Here is a 15,822-nt window from a genome sequence, read left to right as displayed (position 1 = left end):
ATCTCAGTCAAACATCAACAGGAATTGTTAAAGTCTAATCTGACACTTCATCAGGTTCACACAGCTCAGGCTAATGTTGTGTTTACTACCACACGTCAGCAGCTTCAGAAGCTGTTAAAGAGATCAAGGAGGTTTTTCAGCCCGATGACTTCCCACCTCGCTTCGCTTTGAAAAAGCTGTCAGTCTCAGTATTTATGATCAAAGCCTGCTCGACCCGGGCTGGAGTGACGCTACTGTGGCCACATCGTACAGGCACAGAGGGGCATTGTTTTCCATGTTAGTCACTGATCTGTTCATGTTCGCTGGCTCTTATTGCACTCTGTGTGGTAACAACACAACTCGCTGTAGAATCAGGCAAATCAAAAGGTTTTAGCAAGAAAACTCAAACTTGAATCATAAAAGTTTAGAGTTAGGGAGCAAAAGAAAACCAGCAAACCAAGACGAGCGTTTCTCTCAATAGAGCTCTAAATGAAGAAGATAAATCAAGTGATGATTTGCACACAAACTGAACCATGCTAAATAAGAGCTAAAACACGGGTTAAGCTGCAGCTCAGGCTTCATGTCAGAAGTGCAGGCGGGCGTACCGGGCTGCGCCTCGTCATCACAGTGGCTGCTGTCTGGCTGAGAGAGCTCAGACACAGAATTCACCCCATTCTCACTGAGTGCTGCTTCATCCTCTGCAAATCAAAGGTAAACTGGAGGTCAAAGCCGAGGTAATCGTGACAGAAACTTGGAAAAAACCAACCACACACGCTGCTTAGAGGTCAACTGTGAAGCAGAATTCAAAATGGTTAAAAGGCATCAGCGGCAGTCTGACATTTAAACCCAGAACCATGAAAAGTCTTCAGTCGGCTCTGTTTAAGGAGGTAACACATTTATTCACAGTCTACTCACCTTAAAACAATAAATACTGAACTACAGCAGAGCTACTGCCTCAATTTTCCAAAAAGGAAGACTATTTCTGGAACGATGCATTCAGACAGCATCGCCAGCCTCAGCTTGACTGAGGGCTACATGGCAGATTTGGATTATGTTAAGGTCCGGTTTAGAAAACTAGACATATATTTCCTGGATTATACTGTTGTGTGTTCATCAGGTCATCCTCACATACAATCTGCTTCATGTAAAGACTTCAGCAAATCACCAAAAATCCAGACAGCCTAGACGTTTACCCCATTTTGTTAGTCACAAGTATCAGCAGTGTTGGGAGAGTAGATAAAAACAATAGCCTAAAATGTTTGTGTTTTATTAATGAATTATTTATAATAAATAAAAGTCTGGCAGTCAGTTTAGGTCGTATTTGGTGCCCTTGTTTTGCTGTACACCACTTACAGGATATCAGACTATCTTAAATTAATTAGATAATTTAATTAGATAATTATGTTTTTCAGATTTTGACACTAACAAATTTTAACGGGAAGGTTGTTTCATGTCTGCAGCATCCAGACACAGTGGGGATGTGTCACCAAGGCAACCAAAAAACGCCTGGAGGCGTACCACGTCTTTGATGACACCGCCAAAATGTTAAAATCTGTCCCGTTATGGACTCGGACGGTGTAATTCTGTAATTCTGTAATAAATCAACATTATGGGATTAATTATGAAACTCTGTTTATAATCTCTTAATTATCTAATTTTAGAATTGTTATTACAATAATATTTATGAGGCATTAGATCAGGAAAGTCTCTAACTCTCTTAATTATGACATTTTAAACCCATAACTATGAGATTACAGTTGAAAACAAAATTAAAACACTAAATTATCTCTTGTTTGTATCGCACTTCCTTGCAGATCAATAGATACAGTTTTGAAAGCTCCAATTTTGTATGCATCACTCCAAAGAACTAAGCAAAGCACCTCTAAAGCATCAGATGGCTAAAAGCTCTAAATATCCTAAACGAACTAATCTCACTTTACAAATACGTCACTTTCCACACACCACATCTGCTGCTTAAAGGGATACTCACTTTGTGTTTCACTGCTGATACATGTGTTGTTTACCCCTGCAGATGGACCTGACTCTGTGCGCTGCTTCCTGTTAGCACATAAGATGATGGGAAATGGAAACGGGGAGAACGAATGCACTAGTGAGGGCTGTAAACTGGGGAAAGCTAGGCTACGTACTAATTAGCCATGTGGTTGATTTGGGTAGATTAGAAAAAAAGGGGAGAACACATTGCTGAGAGGTCTGACACTGATTATTCGCTCTGTGACGAATAAATCTGTCCAAACACAGTGAAGCAAACACGATGCATCTTTAGCCATTTATCTGCTCTTCGTTTACGTTTCAGGCATCAAATGGAGCTTTCTGAAAATGCTTTCTGTGCTGCATTAAAGGCCCGATTGTTTATGGACTGAATTGCGAGCGAACAGTGGAGCTGGATGGAGACGGGGCTCTTTCTCAGGGGTCTGACCCAGATGCCCGGATTACAGAGCACAGTGCAGCTGCAGTCGAGCATGTCTTCTATCCATTATGTAAGAGATTAAAACAAAGCTCTGTAGAAACTCAGGAGCTCGGCCTCCACCCAGACGACAGTGAAATTTGGTTTAACTCTACTTTTAAATTCTTCTCTTTGACATTCTTTGATGTCTATTCTAGGATTAAAGCTTTAATTAGAAACCCTTTACCTGTGAGCCCCACACACAGCTAATACATGCATTTCATACGTTGTTAAAACACATTAAATTGTAGTTTAATGTAATAATTAATATGAAGCATTTAAATCCTCTAATGAAGACAAACTGGATTTTACAATTTGGCAACTGTGTTTAATTAAGATGTCATAATCTGTTTACATAACAGCCTCTTTCCATCAGTGCTACAAAGGAAAACGACAAATCATTTACTCCAGGCTTTTATATGCTTATAAATGCTAAATAGGTAAGAAACTTAATAATAAAAGTGTTTATTGCACAAAAGAGCAAAGCTGTTTATTCTTTAGCACAAAGTTTCATTTATATTTAAATATTAAAACATTTTACATAACTTCCACTCAAACATGCTGTAATTTCAGAGACATTTTTACAGTTCGCTATAATTAGCAGCTAGCTCAGTCTATGTGATGTGATCATAGAGTTTGATTACAGCCTGCTAACGGCTCTCCTCCTATTTATCCACATGTAACATTTAGCCTCAGTGTTAGCAGTGACGCAGTGATCAATCAGTCAGTTTTATTACCGGGTGGGATCATGGTGGCTACGTCCATCGTTGATCCCTTTTCAGGAAGCTGTTATTAACACAAGGAAGATAATACCTCAGAGGTTTTATTGTTGTGGGCACCTCACAAACCTTTAGAGCTTAACTGCAGATGAAGAGCGGTTGACAACAAGTACGAATTTAGCATTTTTCACATTTCATAATCAGACGGATTTTTGTTGCTGGTGTACAAAATGAGTTTGTACTTCTGTAGGTCAGTTTTCATCAGACTAATAATATATAAGTCTTCGGGTATATTCAGAGACAACACGTTCTCACTCCAAAAGCGTAACATTTTACGCTAGGTGACAAATCGTCAACATATTACGTTTTCGGCTACCCACCACGTTCCTAAATATGAGAACCGTATGGACTCAATCTACACATGTTCGCTCTTTTTCTTCAAATCGCTTAGAAACACGCTATTTAACATCATTAAAGTCCTGGTTAAGGTCAGGAAAAAGGTTAGGTTTAGGGCTGGAATACAGGGCTGGAACGTCTATTACTGTGGGAGCGTCATTGCACTGGATTTCGGCCATAACCTGCCGCGTACCATAAGAACGCCGAAGGTCAAAACGTCGTGACAAAACGTCGGCATGTTACGCCTCGGGAGTGAGAACGGGCTGTCAGAGAACGTGTGGTACACACCAGCACTGGACACTCGACTGTGAGCCTCAGTGTAGGTGGACAACGGAGGGAAAATATGGAATGATATTAAAATGATTCATATTACACTGATTTTTACTTAAAGTTCAACTTAGCTAAGTTTTTACAGTTAATTATTTGTGGTAATAAAAGTAAGTGATAAAAAGGAGGTGATAGATCATCGATAGGCCTCTCCTGTTCCTACAGTCTGAGCTGAACATATAAAGCCCTCACACGAGCTGATCCCGGATATTAAACCAAAACCAACGCGATGGCTCACTTGCACAGTTTTTCCTCATACTACAAAAACCACATTTATACAAAAAAGTTGCCGTTGTCTCAATTTTTTCCTTAAAAATAATACTTTTCCAAGAGTTTCCAGAGGTGTTGTATCACGTTGGATCCCCCTGATTGCATAAACCCGCTCTATGCTTTTATACTGATGAAGAGTGGGGTCATGTAATTTCCTGTCTTCCCTCTACTAGAGGGGCGGCTAGCTACGATCAATGAGAAGCGTGGAATTGACAGATTCTTTGGACGTGCACCATCAGATAATCTTTTGTATCCTTGGAAACTGAACATGCGTAGGTCTAACAGCACAAAAATAGCATCATCTCTACTCGTGCTGTGAGAAATAATGGTTTGCAGACAGAAGAAAAGAAAGCTGCTCATTGTTTAATCCAAATCATCTGCCAACCAAAGTGCAGCAACATCTCACAGCTCTCTGTCATCAGACTGATTTCAGACCCACCAGTGGAGCTCAGAGGATTCACAAGTTGAGCTGAAGCTGGAAAAAGATCTCATTAAAGACACTTTCTTGTCATTTTTAGTGAGTTTGCATTTGTGTGTTGGGTCCTATTTTGCTTCCAGACTGTATTTCTAATGTCTGACCTTTCATTTTGACTCCGTTCTCCTGGTGGTGCTGATCCTTGATGGTCATGTTGGCTAAGGAGCTGCTCATGGTGTCTCCAGAACTGTAGCTGTTCGCGTTGTTCACGTACTCCATTGCCAGTCGCGGGTCGGGCTGCAGGAAGAAAAAAGCAAATTAATGAAGTACTGAAGGTCCAGGGTGTGTCACGTTACACATGTCAGCTGAAAGTAGCTGACAAGCAAGAAAATGGCTGTAATGATGGCGCACTTAACAGACACTTTGTCTTCCGGCCTGCAGAACAAGCCCGTCACCACAGAATGTAAACAGACACTGTGCCTGTGAAAACCTTGTTATTTATACATCCTGACGTGGGGTCAGCGCTTCAGGTTACAGCCTCACAGACAAAAATAGTGCCCTCTGCCCATGTGCACGCTGTCCTCGCTGTGACAGGGCTGCACTTCCTAAACACCCACTGACTAACTGCAACAACAAGTGCAGCCACGTCTCAGCCGTGGCAGGCAGGTCATCAGGATGCAAACGCTCCCCACTGTACAACACAACACTGACGCTCCTTCAACCGCCGAGATGTGAATTGCGTCCAATCTCATAAAAAGAGGATTACATGTCAGATTAAACCCGAGCCTCTGGTTACATCAGCGCTTTTCAGCTTGAATCATATTTTTTCCCTCTCCTCTGACACAAACACACACACGCGGACAGTGTGGACAGCTTATGCCGTAATCAGTCTGTGCATCCAAACTGCATGCCCCGAGTTTGTTTGGTGATGCAGATTTGGCAGCTTCTGGCCTTCGGTTTCGCCCTCATGTCTACTTTGGCACATAAACATGACACTTTAATCTCTGAGATGTACAATACAGCTTAAAGCGGCTATTATAGTAGCACATAAAATTGTCAAAGTAGTCACGGAAATAAAACAGCAAGTGCAAAAACTGCTGCTTCTAACTCAGCGAGGGAAAGTGGATTTCCTCAAGAATGAAAGTGAAAGTTTGGCCCATTTAATGCTTTATCCTTCTGGGCTTTTCTCTGTTACTGCATTTATTCAGCCGATACAGTTACTCGTTACTTTACAGATTAAGATTTATACATGAAAATACTATGAGCAGCTTATAAAATCGTAATAACCTCATGAACGCTTATTAAAAAAGAAAAACCTGCTCCATCTTCTGCTGCCCTTACTTTAGCTCGATGCTACCGAAATGTCCAGACCTCGCTCACACTAACCACCTCCCCCACTTCTTTCTGGGAGGTTCTGCCCACAGATGTAAGTTAGCTGAGAGACAGAGTGTCTCTATGTCCTGGATCTGCTGCTGGGCCTCCTCCTCATCTAAACACATCACCCAAGAGTTGTTCAGGAGCACGCCAGCCGCATACGGAAACACCTGAACTCTCTGCTTTTACTGAAAACAAATCTCACGAATTCCTGTGACGCCACCTGATGCAAACGTCGTCTTAAGAGCAGCAGCGCCTGAACTGTTGCTATAGTTACCCACCCTATAAAACCCACCCTAAAGGCACGCTCAGCCCAGCTATGCGACCTTCCCTCTGTGTACCTTCATGTCTCCTGACCTTGGGTGTTTAAACAGCGCTCCACATTCAGCACAGATGACAGAAAAGGGACAAGGTGGAAACAAGATCAGGCTTAAGCACCACAGAGAGGCTCGTTTTCACAAAGAAGCTCGATTCTCCTCATAGTTCAATTACACAGAGAATTCATCCAATCACCTGCTGTGAGTTCGTCAAAGCCTGATAGATATTGTCTGTAAAGGTTCTCAGTCATCCAGGTCATCGTAGTTACTTGTGAATAGTGAGTATTTCCAGCAGAAGAAGTGAGGCAAAATAAAGTGTGGCACTCACTTCTATAGAGGAATAAGATCTATCAGGTCTAAGGAGCTTGGAAAGAAAAGCATCTGAACTTCTTTAAGTTTCTTGTAGACGTTTCACCTCTCAACCGGGAAGCTTCTTCAATTCTAAGAGTCCCCAATTTTAAGCCCAAGGTGTGAAAACAGGCACGGGTCACAATTTACTGAGGTCAATCCTGGGCCATTTGACCTTAGTAAATCACATGATAGAGTGGGGCTAGGTTTCACACAGGTTCACCCACACCAGTTTTCACTCCTTGGCTCATGTGATTAGACAGAGGATCAATACGGGGTCCATGACCCTCTTGGGGACACTCCCATAGGGCTTAAAATCTGGGACTCTCCACATTTGCTCTTAGAACTGAAGAAGCTTGGGCTTTCTTTAAGTTATTAAAAACTCGGCCATGTGGAGCTGAGATACCCAGATAAGTCATTTATACACCGACGACGTAGCTGTTATGTTCATTACCGAATGACTAGGATAAACCTTGTTATAGGACAAAAACAGGAGAGATGGTTCAACAAAAAGAGTCACTAATGTGTGTGATGTACACACAGTATGCTTGGTGTTTACAGTTTAACAGTGAAGGGCTACTTAAACTGTTGTAGCTCACTGCCAGGAGCGAGAAAAGGTGGAGGTCAGCTGGAGCCATCCAAAGGCCCAATCCAAAGAGGGCAAACTCTAATGGGCCAATCACAGGACTCCACCTGTCTCAGCATTAAACACAGACTCGCACACTGTCTGGAGAAGCACACCTTAATTTTTCATGTCAACATTAGCCAAGTTGTTGCCATTTCACTCAGCTGTACAGTGGATAAGCTGGTTTCTCAGCTACAGCTACTTTGAGTAGTCAAATTGAATAGAAAAGCGCCAGCCTGTTTATTTGTACTTTAATGATAACAACAACTACATGGATTAAACAACAACTACATGGATTAAAAGCAGTTTTATTCTGACAAAAAAACTCATTAACATAGGAGGAGGTCCTAATACATTATATAAGTGTGTATCCCATAGGAGCTCTAATGAATAGTGCACTCTCCCGGTCCTCACACACAGTTCCCCAACAAAACCCTTCATTGTAGCGTTACACATGACAGAATCCAAACAACAAGGAGAAGGCAGCACTCGTGCCAGCAAAGACAATCCCTCCGAGAGGTCGTTCACTCTGCATCCGGGAACTCAGACGGTTGGAGAGCAAACAAACTCGAGTCTGATAAGGAGCAGATCCTTCAGATAATCATGTGTACACGAGCACTGTACGTTAGTGTGAATCATATCCTCTGCCTGAGACAGTAAGGCCAAAATAAAGAATCTATAGCTCAAATACATAACAGATTCACCACATCTAATTTTAAAAATAGAGGCGATCTTAAACCCGTTATCAGAAATGCTCGGGCGGAAGCAGTCCTGTAAACTCTCCTTCCCAAGAGCATTTCACTAATTTCGGTCCTCTGCAAACTTTACAACAGAAACACTTTAGATGGGACCAGCACCTCCTTAATGATTTGAACTGGGACAAAAACACACACACACATTTCACCTGCTGCAGAAAGGGAACGTGACAGCAGTCTTTGTCGCAGCTTCATAAGGGGGAAAAGCCTCAGAGGGCTGCTGATGCAGCTTGTTCCTCTCAGGGGCGTGTGAAAATGTGATCTTGGCACAGACCGTGCCTCTGCAAGGAGCTCGGTCAACAGGGATGTTGACACAGCTCCAAGAGCTCTGAGCACTCAGTGAGACAAGCAGTCTGAAATTAGGTGTGTGTGTGTGTGTGTGTGTGTGTGTGTGTGTGTGTGTGTGTGTGTGTGTGTGTGTGTGTGTGTGTGTGTGTGTGCATTTAGCTCAAATTTAGAGCAAGATGCACTTTATTTCCTGTGTTTCTGCTGTTTCCCCTAGTGCGACAATTAAGATAAGTTTGAATCCCTGCAGAATTCCTGATATGTTGCTCATAAAGATTAACCATAAATTGTATATAAAGCTGCAGCCGCACTTTGGCCACTGTCATGTTGGCTTTTAGGGCCAAGAAGGGACCATATTTAAATGTTAATGGGTTGCTAAGTCAGCAGCTAGCAGTAGACACAGGTATCTGTTAAGTGCTTCCAACTAACCAAACAGTAAAACTGAAGAATTTCATTAATCAAAAGTGAAACACAAACTACTTAGATGTGCTGTGCCATGTATTATTTCCCATTAAACACTTTAGCAGCACCAACAGCTTAAACACAATCGAGTGGTGAGGACACCTGCCAATCAAAGAAACCACGCCCATAACTGCAGAATCCAGAGAGACGAGTTATAAAAAGGTTACCCTGTCAGCTGTTATATCTGTAACAGGCTGCAAATGTTTATTTCTGATATAAAGTTGGCTACTAGAAGAACTCCAAACCTGCAAGTCATAATGATCCAGAGTTAAGTGGACTCAGATTTGACTTTACAAACAGTTTGTGCAGCTTCCTTTATAATCTGAACATGTAGAATTACAAATATGCAGCAATCTGGGGACACTTGAATAATGAAAATTATGAAATTGCATTATTCTTAAAGCCGGCCCAAAAAACAGAAAAATATAAAAGGTTTTAGTTGCTAATTATCCTTTATTGACAAATAATAATGAGGGTTACTGTCTGTATAAGTGGATGAGTGCCAGCACGGGTCCTTAGCTGCCCGTTACGGATCATCTCTGCTAATTTGAGTAACTGAGCTGTGCCTCTTAACTGTGTTTGTGCTTTCTGGAGCATTTTAGTGCAGCGGTCCCCAACCTTTTTTGCGCCACGGACCGGTTTATGCCCGACAATATTTTCACAGACCGGCCTTTAAGGTGTCGCGGATAAATACAACAAAATAAAACTAGTACCGGTACCGAAAAAAAGAAGATTTATTCATAACACACGTGAAAAGACCCAGGAAAACCGAGTAAACGATAAAAACGATGACAAAATAACGCTGAAAACCGATAAAAACCCTGAAATCCATACATTTCACACCTGAGCCTCAACTCTCGCGGCCCGGTACCAAACGACTCACGGACCGGTACCGGCCTGAGGCCCGGGGGTTGGGGACCACTGTTTTAGTGGACTTATCAGAAGTCTTTGCTCCAGTTTTAATGACTTTCTTCTCTTTTTGTATGTTACTTTGCACTAATTAACACTATCTCTTTCAGTATGATGCACAGATACAGCTTTTGAGCAGCGTTTGCCAGCGTTAGCTTTTATATTAGCACTCCATCTTCTTGTCCAAATATGGTCTTCATAACAGAACTTCACAAACCAGGCTATGTCCATCTTTTATATACAGTCTAAGGCTTATTTTGAAACCATAATAAGACAAATCCAGTTCAGTCCTTAGCATTTTTACAGATTAATTAAGTTTTATCTACGGATTAATCGAGTCATGGTCTCAGCTGCTATGTATTACAGAAGAAACCTGGGCAGATTTTCTGTTTTTAGTGTGCAAAAACAAAGATATTTCATTTACACTGACATAAAAGTAAAAACAAGCAGCAACTTCACATCTGAGAAGCTGAAACCAGATTATATTTAGCATTTATACTCGACAAATCCCAACAACTCTCAACCAATCTAATGTTATTGACCAATTCATTGAGTGTGTGACAGTTTTAGAGGTAAAATGGCTCACACTGAGAAACAAAGGCATTCGTCTGATGCCGTGTACGGGCCTGCCGCCTCACCAGCCCTGCGTGTAGCTCAGCTGAGAGACGAGGATGCTGCTCTCATGCTTGATTGCCTCTGTATCTCTGACCTACTTTGCTCACCACTCGCTCTCTCCCTCTCTCTGTGCTCTGGCCCAGCCTCCGGCAGCCAGCACACTCTGACTCTACCTTCCTAATGTGGGCCCGGCCCTGCAGCGGAGGAGCTGAAGGTGGAGCCCGTTTCCATTTTCCCCTCCATCTAAGCGCTGGAGGGGAAACATCTTGCAGGGCCGGTCTGCACACGGCACCACCCCGACGTCCCGCATCTACAAGCAGCTAATGTTTGCAATATTTCACCTTCAGGATTTCAGCCACGCCCTGCTCTGCTATCTTCACACGCATCCTCCTTTCAGTTCACATTCAAATAACTGGCACATAATCAATGCCAGACTTGTACTTCTAGGTTCCAAAGAAGTAAAAGACAAACCGCGACATTTCTGAGGCCACAATGTTGCATTATGGAATTCAAGATATGAGGAATTCTTCTCATGTTTGCACGGCGCAGACTGTTAAATAATCAGGGACTCCAGCTGCTGCTGTATGTTCACAATGAACACACACACACAGGTTTCCCAATGCAATGAGCCAGTCCTCAGTCAGCATGGTGCCAATTAAGTGTGTACAAGAATGCAGCTGAAATCCCGCTGTGGCATTTCTTCTTCTATTTAATGAGGCAACGCATCCAGAAAAAGGCCTGTTTTGTGAAACTGTGAGGTTTATCTTGTCCTTTATGTGTTCAGTAAACTAGAATCAATGCATAAAGTGATATCAAAAAGATATCTTTTAAATCAAGAGTGGTATATAAATGTGGGTTACAACTTTCAAACTCTCTTGATGACATGCTCAAACTTCTTGCAATGTTCAAATAATTTAAAACAGGGAAAGAGCAGCACACGGACATTTTTGAGGAGTTTGAGCCTTTTTAAAAATAATAAAGTAACTTAAAAGAATATTTCCTTAAATCAGTAGCTCAGCTGCCTGTTTGAGCTCTGAAGCCAAATAAATCTGAGTAACTTTTAGAAAAGCTCCACTCTGGAGACTTAATTGCTGTGGTGCTGTTTATTCTGCCAGCCTAAGCTCTGCAGGCGGGCCGGTCCAAACTGAAGCCGGCCGGCTGGATGCGGTCGCCTTTGGACTCGAGCCGACAGGGGCCAACAGTCTTTGCTAAATGGAGCACTTCAGTGCGGACTCATTTCATAATGCCCGACGCTTGAGGCCATGATGGAGTCAGCAGTCACATTAAGGAGAGTGATTGATTTATTTCAAAAGAGCTGCACTGCTCACATCAGCCTGCATCTTTAACTACATTACACACGTCTGCGTTTTCAGTTCTTTAGGTTTTCTTTCAGCTTCGTCGCCAGTTCTTTTGGATTTGCTCCGTTTGTACAGCATACACACCCGCATACCAGAACAAGTGTCGTGTGTAGAAGGAAAAGGCTTTAAAAGTAAAAGTGCCATCATAAAGTTCTGGACTCAAACCGCATTTAGCCAATCTCCCCTTCGGGATCTTCTCCTTATGCACTGCTGCTACTGTTTTAGGTGGACATCCAATTCTGACTTGACAGTTCAGGCTTGATGTTTTCTAGCCAAGTGATGACGTGTCTAATGCTTGGGACTGTAATAATCCTGTACGACCTCATTCTTTGTTAAATGATAGGACTGCTCCTAGCTACACTCCTGACCTGATGCATCGCTTTCAGGCTTAGACGCTGTTTGGTCTCATCGCCGCTGATGATTCCCAAAAAGGTTGGGTCAGTTTGAGACCTTTGGCTTTTTAACCACACCTTTTTTCACTTATAAACTGCTAATAGAGCAATGTAAAAATACATCATAACAGGTAAAAATACAGTCAAAATCAGAATGTAAAGGATCACAGAATAAGTCTCAGGGGTGGTCGGATGATTGATGAGTGAGTGCTTCTGAACAAATCTGCATATAGTTCCCTGTCTTACGAAGCCTCGGATGATTTTACTTCTTTGTTCCTCAAACAGCTACTTAAATGAAAACATCTGAGTGGTCTGGAGCAGAAATGTCTCTTTGGTGAAAACAAGAAACCACAACTATGGTGAGACACAGGCTGGGCAAGCTGGTCTTTTTTGTGGAAAAATGTCAGAGTAATACATGTTCCAGAGTAAAAAGCTTGACATGTTAAGCGACTAAAAGTAGGGATGTCTCGACTTCTTCTATGTTGATTTTGATGCTCACAAACTTTGTGTGCTGTGCTCCAGAAACCCAAAATACAGCCAGTGTACATGCGTCAGTATGTAAAAATAACCTTCCCAAAAATATATCATGTAGAATTATCAAGCTTATAATCACATATCTCAAAGCTAAAATCTGGACCCAACATATTTCTGGTCCCTGACAAACCAGGTGGCAACTTAACTGATATCAAACATTATTTCATCTACATGCATAAAAGCAATCGTACCAAATATGCTGCACAGTGATTTTTCAAATATAACAACACACTGACAATGTCTTTTAAGTTCTGCTATAATGGAAATATGAAACTTTCCTATTTTTATTGACAGTTTTCAACAACTCTGCACCGTCGTCTGGCTTGTCTGCAGTTGAAATTGTGCTTCATATTGCCAGCATTCAATTAATTATGCATACAGTAAGAAGTGGACCTGGGACCCCTGGCTGGAGATGTGTGCACTCAGTTGCCAGCTTTGTTGTGCTGCTAATCCAACTAGACAGGTTTGGATGCCCAAATCGAAAGCAGAGAATCAGCTACAGTCTAAAGGTTTTAGAGGATAGATGCCTCAAGGCTGATCTGAACATGTCCAGCAGTGTTTTTTGGGGGGAGGAGCCCCTCTCAGACCTCCCTGTGCACATACCAGCGTGTCTCTCCAGTCGTGCCCAAGTGCTGCAGAAACTTGCAGAAGGATGTCTGAGTTTATCAAAAAAACAAAAAGATGGCACTGAGATGTGTTTCACTGCTTTCTGCGCATCAGTTGGAATGGCTCCCAGCTGCGGTTACTGACTACAACATGCCCGCTCCTCTTCACTGTAATTGTTACAGAAATCGATGCAATGAGTGAGAACCAGTGAGGGTGGGAGAGAGGTGTGTCCGTGGAATGAGACGAGAGATTCTCACTCCAACATCCCTCCACCAAACCAAAGAGGGAAAAATGACATATTGTTCATGTGGCGGGCATAAAGGGTTCGCGTTAAAAGGCTTTCATGCACCTACTGTGGGTCAGATCGCGTCCGCTGACCCTGGGAGGATTACCCAAGAGCCCATATGTGTCAGATAAGCAGCCTGGTTCACTGCACTGGCCGTGTGACAGCACACGGAGACATGGGCGCTCTCCTCTGTTTATAATATGAAAAAAAGGCGAAAAAAAATGGGCTTGGCATTTGCGCACAAGCACTGCTTCATCCCGATTTCCAACACTATCCGCTCTCGAAACAATACAGAGACGCAGGGAAATCAATTAAATACACCAGGGGCTTCTCGTTTTTGCGTCTATTTACATGCCAGAATCTCACATATTAAAATCAAAGGAGCTGGTTTGTGAGGCAGCTGGTCTGGAAAGCATTTAGGCCTCAGATGCAAGAAAGAAGCGAAAGATCCAGAATAACGGGAGGGGAGGGGGGTGCATACAGCCATAAATTCACACTCAAAGCCGACGACACAAAGAACACAAGTGTTATTAAATTACAGTAAATCTTAGAGAAATAACACCGCTTTGTTGCCCCCATGGGATTCTTTATTAATGAGATTATAAATACTCTGGAGGATTAGTCTCGTTACTGCGCGCCAGCAGCAGAGTGGCAGTAACGAAAACAGGACCTGCTCCGGAGGATGATGGAGACATTTTTTTTCCTCTTGAGGAGGAAGAAAAACGCTGAATGTATCGTGTTTGTAGGGAGGTGACTGCACCTCCAGGGCTGGTGCGATGATGGCTGCAACAAAAACACGTTTTTCTGTTTATTGTAGGTCGATGGAGGAGCAGATCGCGCACAATGAAAAGCGTGAGCCCCGAAAACACGCAAAATGAAGCTGCTGCAGGAGAATCTGTGCTGTCATGAGATATAAGAGAAAAAAATACGCCTCGTGTTCAAGTGCACGAAATTTCTATACGTAAAACGCGCACAGGCCCAACCTCTCCCACCTCATGCAAATAAAATATCAAGTGACAGGCCGAATGCCGACGCAGAATTACGACGCGGGGTTTGAGCCGCACGTCGCCCGCTCTCCTGATGTTTCGGTGTGATTGCAGCCACACCGGATCGGTTAAATAAAACAAATATGTCTGGGTTTTCTTACCTGAGTGCAGACAGCGGTCTCGTCTCTTCAGCGGCAGTCGCTCACCGGGCGCGCACGGCTTCTCGTCGCAGTGCAGGCGCAGGCCGGAGCGGGGCGCTGTGGAGCGGGGATGACTGCATGTCATGAAATGCAACCTGTCTGCGCGCAGCAGCCTCCAGCCCATTTGCTTTCATCTAGGGTGTAAACAAAGAGGTGCAAAGACGGATGTTTTGCTCTCAGTTCTTCTGTTTATGCAGAAACAGCCCTGCACAGTTATATAGACAGCTATCTACACACACAAATAAGGACATTTTAAAAGGAATTTGAAGGTTTTAAAATGTCTCAGTCAAACTAACTGACTGGTAAATAGTAACTGTAACTGCAAAAAAAATCATAGGATCCTTTTTTTTAATCTTTGGCAATTCAACTGTCAAACAGTTGCCTCAAGGTGCTTTATATTTTAACCTCCTAAGACCCGAACTCTTCCACGGCATGCATTTTTAATTCCTCTTTGATATTTGGACATATTGGGGCCCGATGAATGTAAAAACAAAGAATTACCAGATTTTATTTTATTTTTTTACCTTATTTTTGTTTTTAAGAAACATGAGAGCCACATATGAGCATATTTGTTTAAAATTTTGAACAGTAGCAGTAGCCTATAATGTCCTCGTAAGTGGATATCAGGCCCTTGTAGAGCAAAATTGAGTATTTTGGTGTAAATAACCCAAAATGTGATGTCCACATATGTGGACACCAGGTCCTAGGAGGTTAAGGTAATGATCCTACAATAATACAGAAAAACTCCAACAATCAAAAAACTCCCTTTCATCAAGCATGGAGGACCAGGCTCGTGGAAGGGCAGTTGCCAGTTGTGCGTCCACGTGTGACCACTTCCAGGCCAGTAACATCTGCACAGTATCCAATCACTACTGAGGACATCATTTGATCTTTTGCAGCCTCATAGAAAGAAGGTCCTACCAGCTGGGGTCTTTCTGTCTTTCTTCCCCCCACAGTCCAAAGACAAGAATTGGTGATTCTAAACTCACCCTGTTAATGCGAGCCTAGATAAACCACCTCCTGTGTGTTAGCCATGACAGATGGATAGACCCCATGGATATGACCCCAAACTGGATAAGCAGTTTAAAAAATTATAGATATTTTCAAGACAATTTCAGAAAAAAGAAGAATTTTAAACACCATCTGACATACCCCTGGACCTTACTGTTGTTAAATCAGAGCAAATAGTCGCAGGAGGTT

General features: G+C 42.6%; 1 protein-coding gene across 15 annotated transcripts in view; it reads right to left on the bottom strand.

Annotated features, from left to right (window-relative positions):
* Positions 1 to 14,701, bottom strand: part of LOC308390898 (microtubule-associated protein tau-like) — a 37,354-nt gene extending 22,653 nt beyond the window's left edge. For 8 of the 15 annotated variants that reach the window (XM_080873252.1, XM_080873253.1, XM_080873254.1 and 5 more), the window contains exons 1-2: positions 14,584 to 14,701; positions 4,735 to 4,867 (exon numbers count right to left, since the gene is read on the bottom strand). In XM_080873252.1, coding sequence (XP_080729378.1) covers positions 4,735 to 4,849 — 115 coding nt within the window. In that variant the 5' untranslated portion in view covers positions 4,850 to 4,867; positions 14,584 to 14,701. Of the gene's footprint in view, positions 1 to 584; positions 678 to 4,734; positions 4,868 to 4,990; positions 5,016 to 14,583 lie in introns of those variants that run through there. The other 7 variants (XM_080873251.1, XM_080873244.1, XM_080873246.1 and 4 more) reach the window with 2 other exon arrangements.
* Between the last annotated feature and the right edge of the window lie 1,121 nt (positions 14,702 to 15,822).

Source organism: Rhamphochromis sp. 'chilingali' (genome assembly GCF_963969265.1).
Source record: "Rhamphochromis sp. 'chilingali' genome assembly, chromosome: 22".
Lineage (NCBI taxonomy): Eukaryota > Metazoa > Chordata > Actinopteri > Cichliformes > Cichlidae > Rhamphochromis > Rhamphochromis sp. 'chilingali'.
Note: the sequence above shows the minus strand (reverse complement) of the source record. Positions and strands in the feature narration are given on the sequence as shown.